Here is a 10089-nt window from a genome sequence, read left to right as displayed (position 1 = left end):
TTTTTTTTCTAGGTTTTTCTCCTTCAAAATTGGGTGCGTCTTATAGGCCGGAGCGTCTTATAGTCCGAAAAATACGGTACATTATTTTAATAAATGCAATTAGGACAGATGTTTCTCCCAACATATTAATTAGGCAGCATGGTGTCAGTTACTGTATAAAATCCTCAATAAGGATAAGGAGTTATTGACAAACAGCAAAAAAGACTTTATGCAGCCTAGACATTGAATAATTCTGGAGCAAGCTGTGCTTTGATATGCAAAAAGTAACAACTGAAGAGAGTGTCTTGATCATTAAAGAGTTACAAAAGCTTGCAGAACAGCAAAAGACTGGTTCTGCAAGTCATGCAAACTGCCCCTCCCCATCAAGCCTCCATCCTGCACACAAACAGCAGGGAAGCCCCATCCATATGTCAGATGTCCTTAACTCGGGGACTACCTGTATATTATTGCTGATCTATCTAATTTGGATACAGATGACTTTGGTCAATCTGGCTACCCATCATAGTGATGGGCCACTAGAAATGTGATGGGGCAGATCTATCTATCTATCTACCCTGCTACAACACTACTTGGAAGTGTTTAAACAGCTCAGTATTCAGCTGTAACAGGAAGGAAGACTTCAGGGCGACATTTTTTCCCCATGCCACTCTTTTTAGGAACAGCTGCACCAAGGACCATATGCTGATCCCTACTTGGTATTTTTGATCTGCATGTGTGTTCCTGGTTAGTGACTTAAACCAATAAATCTAGAGAGAGCGAATTGGCTAGCATATTCTGGAGAAGAATCTGTACTTCTCATGGTATGGAATTTACATTTAGTACATTTTTTAATATCCACAATAGGAGCTCCGACTGAGGCCATGATTTCCGCTTGTATTCTATCCATATTGCATTTATTGTGGACATTTTTATAACACATTTATATAAAAAATAAACGTGTTGCCTATAGCAGCCAACAAAATTCCAGATTCATTATCTAGTGCATGTTTGAACTGATATTCTGATTGGCCTTTATAGGCATCACACTTGGATGTGTTTTCAAAAATGTTCTTGTTATGTCATCTCCATATCTGCATGTATTCCTCATTATGGTGTTCATCCCATTCTCCTCTTCATTATTGCCCGGCCATGACAGATGGTTTTGGTATGTACTGGGTACACTGTATTGTGTGTGCAGTGTATTGTGCTGTGTGTGTGAAGTGAAGCATTTGTATGTTCTCTTTAGAATGTATGTATCAGCAATGATGTGACCTTCATCTGTTATCAAGCCTGGATGTACAAAGTCATTACAAGCCACTAAAGCAGAAGAGTTCTAGGGCTAGCAGGTTTTGCTGTCTTAAGAAATCCCATTCTCCCATATGAATATACCAATACTCCTTTCAGTTAATATAGAATACATTTATTTTACTCAAATTTTGGGACCAAAAAATCTCTGGTCAAGTAAAAGGTGGTAGGAAAGAAGGCCAAAACACTGCCTGATGATGATATCCTGCTGATCGATCTGATTCATATACAGCTGACTTGTCACTCATTAGCTGCCAAACTACAATTCTCAGCATGGTCTGCTTAATCTGTACTCATTCTATATTGCTTTTATTGAACTAATACAATATTATCTCAGGATAACCTATTAATGTTAAAATAGATGCCATTAGATATGTACAAATGCAATCTTCAATACATAGGGACAGGTTTATTAAAGGTCTTCAAGACTGGAAAACATAAACTATCATAGGTGAATATGAGTGCTTCTGCAAACCTGGTCTCAGATTGAAAACATTTGCCAACTAACTGCAACTTGGCATAATTAAAAAATCCATTCCAGGTTTGCTGGATCACACAGGTTCGCCTATGATAGTCTATATTTTCCAGTCTTGGAGAGCTTTAATAAATTAAGCCCAATGAGTCAATGAGAGGAAGGTCTTCAAAAGTCCCTACTTTTCCAGGTCAGGTAATATATAATAAATAATAAAGTCACTGGGCTGCATTTTCAACATGAGATCTGCAGTGGTAGTCTGCTTTTCACAACAGGTTATATTTAACAAATAGCCAACATGATCCAACTGTTGGGACTGTTTTTAGGTAACTACCAGCTTTGATGCTGCAGCTCTCCAGCAATAGATCCCTGGTCCAGGCTGCCCTGGGGTTAGAGATGTTTGTCATATCCCGCCCCGCCTCCCACCCCGACCGACGCATGCAGCAACATCACCCGGAAACCCTGGAGATCGTCACTGTACTCGCTGGGAGAAGACTGAACAGAGAAGACGTCTCCAGAGGAGCTGCGGGGACAGGGTAAGTATTTTTTTTTCATTTGTAAACCGATTGTCATACAATGTTGTATGACAATCGGATTGCACTGTAACGCTTGTTTATACTTTTAGCTACCCCGAACCTGGTTCGGGGTAAACGATTGTAGCAACTTTTCTTACCCCGAACCAGGTTTGGGCTAACTGCCCAGGTGGTTAAAAAGTAAATCATAAGTAGGCACCAGAACTTTTCTATTTGAGGTCCTCAAAATCTGGATGACCACTTCTGAATTTCAGAATTACATACAGGTTAAGGTACCATACCAGTTCATCTTTTTGCCACAAGTACTCAATTGTGATGAGATTTATATACATGAACACATATGTCCTCTGTGTTGATATCTATATCTAAATAAATATTTTGCTAAAATTTTGGAAAAGGAGACCATTACAAGGTTAAAAAATGTGTAGACTCAGTCAGACCCCATCTACCAGGCTTCTTCCTGTTGGTTTGTCCATATGATTTTCATTCATGTTTTGCTTTTTTTTTCTCAGCTGAAGTTCAGAGTGAAATTGAACGAATTTTTGAATTAGCGAGAACGTTGCAGCTTGTAGTTCTTGATGCGGATACCATCAACCACCCAACGCAACTTAGTAAGACCTCCCTGGCCCCCATCATTGTATATGTAAAGATTTCTTCTCCAAAGGTAAGTCTACTGTAACAAATCATTTGACTGTTTGTCTGTTTAGGAGCTTGCCAATATTGGCATATCTCACTATGCAAGTTAAAGCAGAACTTTTATTTAAAAGATAAAAAAAAACACTTATCTTTACATTCAGCAAGCTCTCTATACCTCCTTAATCATTTCCAGACGGTCTTGCACTGTCCTGGATTTCATCTTCTTTCCAGCATGGAACAACCAGCAGGTGCCTCCATCTTTTTCTTCCTTCTGCTGATGCCACCTGATCTTGCACTGCACAGGCATGAGTTTGGGTGACATTCACCCCTAATAATGTAAAAAAAGATGTACAGCACATGTGTAAGATTGACACTTTTTTTTAACATTCCCACAAGGCCCAAAGCTTCTTAGGATACGGCACGTATGTATCCCAAGAGGCTCCGGGTTCCCCGTTCCGTCTTTACCTTCTGTGTGGTATTAACAAATAAATATATTTAAAAAAATATTATATAAAAGGGTTATCCACCCTTTTATATCATGTTAAAAATATCATTATGGATCCGGTCAAAAAGAGGTCAGAATCAGCTGTGAAGAAACTCAGAAGCTTTGTGAAATGATCATGCTTCATCATGCTAGAATGGTTTTTTCCTCAAATCATTTGAAGCAGCTCATTGCAGTTTTAAAGGTTATATGCAGGTCAGCAGCAGGAACCTAGAAAGGAACTTGGAATCTCAAATGGGTCTAAAATACATGTCACATTTACTAATTTACACAAGCCTACAATTTGCAGAATATAATTATATTTGAACATTATTAGAAAAAAAGACCACTGCTAAGAGGATTTTTATCATTTGAAAAAAAAGAAAGCAGCAAGTAAAAAATGTAGGCGCCTTGAGGAGCCTCATCTCCTTCCCCCATTCTATGTTCAAATGTTGGGTTGTCCTGAACAGGCAGAGCCCCAAAGCTTTTGGGTAGTGTCAGAGCCCACTTTGCTTTGATGGTTTAAGTACCTAATATTATGGCTCACAAACAGATTTATCTCACCATCAACATCCAGCTGCCAATGGGGGTACAGGGTACATCCACTCTTCTAAACACCTCTTAAAATGCAAATAAGCCACACTCAAAAATAAAGCTTTAGTGAATTTATTTTTGCTGTTACACAACTTTAAACACGTAAGTGGATTCATGCCACTCTCTAGTGTTTAATCACTACACTTCTGCCCTTATCACTTGACATGTTTTGCCCCATCCATGGGTTTAACGTTAGTGGTGTTGGTGCTTGCACTTTTCTATCCATTCTTGCATGTTTGCATTTGACCATTTATGATGGTTTACCCTATTGGCCATTATCAACATGTGTAAGAATGTTTGGCTTGTAAAGTGTAGCATAGGGCAATAGGGTTGCTGCAGGGTTGTGCAGAAACCTTTAGGTATGTTTAACCCATCACATAATTCATTACTGGAGAATTATGCTTGGCTTTTTTAATTCAACAACTGGGAATATACAAAGAAATAGGAGCAGCTCATGCTCATATCTGGAGCCCTTTTGTAATCGTCTGAAATCCACCACCTGGTCCCAATGTAATTTACATCCTATGTGTTGGCAGTTCTGTTCATCCCTTCTAATGCCTTCAGCAATTGCCCCATCCAACCAGTAGTATGATGATAGTAGGAGAACTCAGCCTAGCAGAGACTCATTTTTCTTCTTTTAGATTTTCAATTATTTTTTTTATTAGACAATTTTTCAGGAATCATGTACACTTCCTGAAGCCATTTGGCTACTAGCCTGCTTCTATAGGAGAGTCCATGGCACATGCGCATTCTATTCTACAACCATTGACATGATAATAGATTGCCACATAAAAGCCACATAAATGTTAGTTATTGGAATAATTAGAAGAGGTCAGCATCTACCTCCTGTATTGCCTCATAAATTACAGGTCCATTAACTTCTAGTTTCGTATTGTAATTTTTTGCCCTAGTCCTGTGAAACAGCTATTTGTAGGGTCAGTCCACCCAAAATGTAGAGAAAGTAGCCAGCTGATGACTCCTTATGTCTATGGGGGATTTTATTGGTGATGTGTATATTGTATAGACATCCAGGTTTCCAAGTCTACAGACCTGCTGTGACCATTGTGAAAGATTTCCAGCTCTCCTGTTGGATTTTATTATAATAGAGATAAAGCAAGCTGGAACTCACAATGCTGTGCAGGGACACCCAAAACTCCCAAGTGAACTGGAACAAAGTCAGGAATTGGCTCACATTAGGAATACACGGGATATAAAAGAAAACAATGGGCATCAAGCTCAACCTAAAAATAAAATATCACAATTTAGATTGACACTAAGTTTACTGTTCCTGGAGATTTTTTGAAACCTTTCCGACCATCAGTCCAAAAGTGTCACGTGCGTAACTTGTTGTATTGTTACTTAATAAATCATATCGATCGTGTTCTGTATATTACATGCATTTATTTTTCTGTTTCAGGTTTTACAGAGGTTAATAAAATCACGAGGAAAATCTCAGGCAAAACATCTAAACGTCCAAATGGTAGCAGCTGACAAACTAGCACAGTGCCCGCCAGTAAGTGTCCCCCGATCTGGTATGTTTGCTGACATTGCTCATATTACACTTTGAATTGCTTTATGCACCATTCACAGCTGTACATAGAATATAACAGTATAAGGTAATGAAATAGCTGAAGGATGATATCTTTTTACTATCCATACCAGTATACAGTGTAACAGTGCCGGTGCATAGAGACTGTTGTAAACTTTTTATTGCTCCCTCTCTAGCAAAATCCAGATAGCAGCTGTGAAAACTTTTTAAAATGTAGCTTTACTTTCAGAGCTCTGGCAGAATTATTGCTAACACAATACACATGTTGTAATGCAACAGGGGCGCAAAGCTGTGAACAAATCTGTACATTACATTGGGTTGCCGAAGAAAAGTGTGGCATGGAATAACTTCAGTGTGTTGCAACCCACTAACAACAAATCTATGTTAACTAATGTGCAATGTGATATGGATGGCGATTAGCCTTTCAGCAAGCACACAGAGAAGTTTGCATGGTATCAGTCTTTGTATTGTAATCCAAAACAAAATAGCTTTCTTCAGCATATATCAAAAACAAAAAAAAAAAAGAAAACTTACATCAGATAAACCAGGTGAGCGCAGAGTCCTCTGAATACCCAATACAGTTCTCTTTAGTACAGTCTTTAGTCAGGATTCCACATTCCATATATCAAATTTTATCAAATACGCTTGTTCTTGGCTTGTTTCCATGTAGACTTGTTTGAAGCCTACCTGCTGCGATTCCACTTCCATTGCCTGTCAGAAAACCTGTGCTATATATAGCAGACCTGCAGACTGCTGTAGTAAACCATTGGGTATATCTAGGTGGAATGGGAAGACCCAACCAGTACCTTTCCATTCCGCAGTCCAGCGTCCTGAAATAAACTAGACATAACAACTACTTGCAGAGTTGCTTTTACTACTCCTGGACTATTTTCCCAGTATACATTCTGGTTTAAAAAGCCCATGCTTTGTGTAATGGGGAGATATATCTACCATCCAGGGCCCATCCCTGCAGCCAGGCATTTGTGTGTTGCATCAATACAATGCACACTAACAAAAAGATCCTTGCATTTTCTTAAGGATGTAACATTAAGGCTACCTAAAAAATAGTTTTAATTCATTTTAAATCCATAATGTTAATAATTTAATACTTCCGGCACTTCCTGGTATGTGGTGACAATCCAGTATGAACCCAATAATGGTTCTTTGTTGTCATCCAGTTACATGTACCCTAGCAGACTACAAGTTCACATTGCACAGGCATGGTCCACAAGTGTCACTATTGGGGAAAATAGTCCGGAATATGATATTTAGCTTTTCCTGGCACAAGATTGTGTAGGCAGGAAGTAGCTGGAAGATGGGAAAACTGTATCTTATGAAAAAAAAAAATATATAGTATTTGTGTATCATACCAAGTTCTTTAGTATCTGGTTAGAGTTTGATAATACTATAATATATGAAACGGGAAATCTTGTAATCAAAATGTGTTTATCATAGGAAATGTTTGATGTCATCCTGGATGAGAATCAGCTTGAAGATGCGTGTGAACATCTAGCAGATTACTTAGAAGCTTACTGGAAGGCCACTCATCCTCCTAGCAGCAACCCGCCCAATGCACTTTTATCACGAACCCTCGCTTCTGCAACCCTTCCTGCCACCACTTCTTCAGCCTCTAATGCACAGGTAAGACAAACTTCGAATTTACTGCATGGACATAGTGTGTAACCATATTTGTCAATACCAATAAACACAGTAATAAAAAATAACACACAGTTGCTTGGCAATATTTATACACAAAACACACAAAAAAAGTGTGTTCAAGGATCTAAGGATTCATTCTAAGTCTTCATCTGAGGATCCACTTATACCTATGCACTCTCATAAACTGGCTTTGTGAATGGTATTTTAGAAAGAAGCTAGAGCAACTTCTAATGACACATTGCAATTTGTTTACATGGTTAATCCTGCATGACTGCTTTGTCAGAGAGGGCTTGATATTCTGACCTACAAACTATTGACACTTATCAAGATTTATACCATATCTATTACACCCAATTACCGATTTTACAAAGAAATCTTATAACCCTAGGATTAGGAGCTGAGTCCAGGGCTGATCTCCCCTAATACAGCTTTTACCATACCCTACTTTCATTATAACCCCACCCGTCTTTTCCTATAATCCTCTGTATACTCTGTATTTGGACCTAAAACGCCCCTTGTCACCCTCCCTGTATTCTCTCTCCAGACTTCTTGATTCCTCCGTCTTCATTTTACCCACCTTCTAATCTATGAGATTGATTTAGGTCAGCCCTCTGTGACCTTTTTAACAATGGGGAGCCCTTTAAATACCCTCCAGGTGTTAGGGAACCCCTGATATACTATATCCACAGCTCACATAACATGAATGCTGCAGCCATACTTATTCATCCTTCCCATCGCTCCTCTTCTGCTGCCTCTTTTTGTAGTTCTCTTCATTGGCTTCCATTTCACCTTAATATCAAATTCAAGCTCTTGTGCTTTGCCTTCAAATCCCTCCACAGTTCTTGTCCAATCTACTTTTCTGATCTGATCAAAGGAAAAATCCCCCTAGCTGCTCTCTTCACTCCTCCAATGACCTAATAATGAGTTCCTCACTCATAACCTCATCACACGCATGGCTCCAAGACTTTTCTAGAGCTGCCCGACTCTCTGGAATGGTCTTCCTTGTCCTATTCAGATTGCTTCTACTTTCTGCACATTTAAAAGAGCTCCTAAACCCATCCTTTCATACTCACCTACCAATCTTTTTCTGTCTCTTAAACCCTCACTACTTACCCACCATTCTATAACCACCCTCTTATTGTGTGCTACTTCCCCACCTCCTAGATTGTAAGCTCTTCGGGGCAGGGTCCTCGCCTCCTCCTGTGTCACTGTCTGTATCTGTCTGTAATTTGCAGCCCCTATTTAATGTACAGTGCAGTGTCATATGTTGGCGCTATACAACTACTGTTTATTAGCATGGTGGTCAGTGGGAAGAATGCCTCTTACATTGCTAGGCAGTGTTGGAAATGCTATTCCTACAGATACCCCAAAAAGTGTCAGTTAAACTAACCCGAGATGCACAAATTTGTCATTGCTCAAGGAACCCCTAGAAACCGCTGGGGGAGCCCAGAATAAAAAATACTGATTTAGGCTGGTAAAGTAAATACCATAGCAAAAGCAATATATTTTTTTTACACTTCCTTACAGGTGATTGGGTATTCAAGTGAACCGTCCAAACTATTTTTTTAAATCAACTCCTATAGTACCTTTTACTTATTGCAGTAGTTTATTTTTTTTATCCACCCAAAACCTTCCAAGTTATGTACACAAGCTATATCAAATCTGTTGTAGAAAAGATACATTTTTATCTCATCTTATAGGAGAAAGTGAAAAAAGGTTTTACATTGAGGTAAGGCACAAAAGATTAATCTTCAGCTTTAGGATATTATCATTAATAGAAGTTTTTCTTTCTTTTCCCTTAGCAGGGCTCCCAAGGAGAGCAGAAGAACGAACATCCCACCCCTGAACGACCCGGGGACGTAGAAGAAGAGACACCCGCCGAACCGCCAACAAGAAAATCTCAACATCGATCTTCCTCCTCGGCCCAACACCACAACCACCGAAGTGGAGTTAGCAGAGGACTTTCTCGACAGGAGACCTTTGACGAGACCCAAGACAACAGAGACTCCGTATACCTAGAGCCAAAGGATAATTACTCTTCCGAACATGCTGATCCTCAGGAGTCCCACAGGGATCACAACCACAGAGACGAATCTCACGCAGTTAGCGAACACAGACACAAAGAATCTCGACACCGGTCGAACGAGGACAGAGATCAGGACCATAACGAATGCAGCAAACCCCGCAGCCGTCACAAATCAAGGGAACGATATTGTGAAAAGGACGGAGAGATTTCTAGGAAACGTAACGATAACGAGTGGAATCGGGATGTTTATGTCCGCCAGTAACTTTTTGAACATTTTATATGTGATTTTTTTTTTATTTGGAGTTTTTTTTTTTCTCTTGGTTATGAATCCCCATACAAATTATTTGGACAAAGAGCATACCTGATTCCTCTTGTTGGTTTTTTGTTTTTTTACTCTGTTTTTTTCTTTTTGCTGCTGTTGCTTCCAAAGCAATAGCTTAAAATATATATTTTTTTTTTTACTTAAACTTGCCATGGCACATCTACAGATCTCTTACCAGACCACGTGTTTAGCTGTTTCTGTGACAACCATTCGAATGCTGTGTTGCCATCAAGATATTGTTGCTGTTTTAAAGCAAGTGATAATGTTTTTGTAGCCTCCTATATATACTTTTTTTTTTTTTTTTATAGACGGGACTGGTTCCGGGCATAATAAATAGTGATTTCACTTTTTCTTCCATATGTGTTTCACTTTTGCACTGTTAGAGCGATATATTAATAATAATTTTTTTTTTTTTTGACGGCAAAAGTGATATTAGACTTCTGAACAGACTGCTAAAACATTGCATATATTTTTGTATTTTGAAATGCACCCACCTACTTTGAATGTTGATTTCAGAGCCACTATTTATCTTT

General features: G+C 39.0%; 1 protein-coding gene across 10 annotated transcripts in view; it reads left to right on the top strand.

Moving 5' to 3' along the window:
* The window catches only part of CACNB2 (calcium voltage-gated channel auxiliary subunit beta 2), a 96014-nt gene extending 86180 nt beyond the window's left edge, over positions 1–9834 (top strand). For 6 of the 10 annotated variants that reach the window (XM_072412765.1, XM_072412759.1, XM_072412763.1 and 3 more), the window contains exons 10-13: positions 2802–2953; positions 5418–5513; positions 7005–7190; positions 9011–9834. In XM_072412765.1, the coding sequence (XP_072268866.1) occupies positions 2802–2953; positions 5418–5513; positions 7005–7190; positions 9011–9496 (920 nt within the window). In that variant the 3' untranslated portion in view covers positions 9497–9834. The remainder of the gene's footprint in view (positions 1–2801; positions 2954–5417; positions 5514–7004; positions 7191–9010) is intronic. The other 4 variants (XM_072412766.1, XM_072412760.1, XM_072412762.1 and 1 more) reach the window with 1 other exon arrangement.
* Positions 9835–10089: the final 255 nt, after the last annotated feature.

The sequence above is a fragment of the Pyxicephalus adspersus genome, chromosome 5, assembly GCF_032062135.1.
Source record: "Pyxicephalus adspersus chromosome 5, UCB_Pads_2.0, whole genome shotgun sequence".
Classification (NCBI taxonomy): Eukaryota; Metazoa; Chordata; class Amphibia; order Anura; family Pyxicephalidae; genus Pyxicephalus; species Pyxicephalus adspersus.
This window is presented reverse-complemented; position numbering and strand designations above follow the sequence as displayed.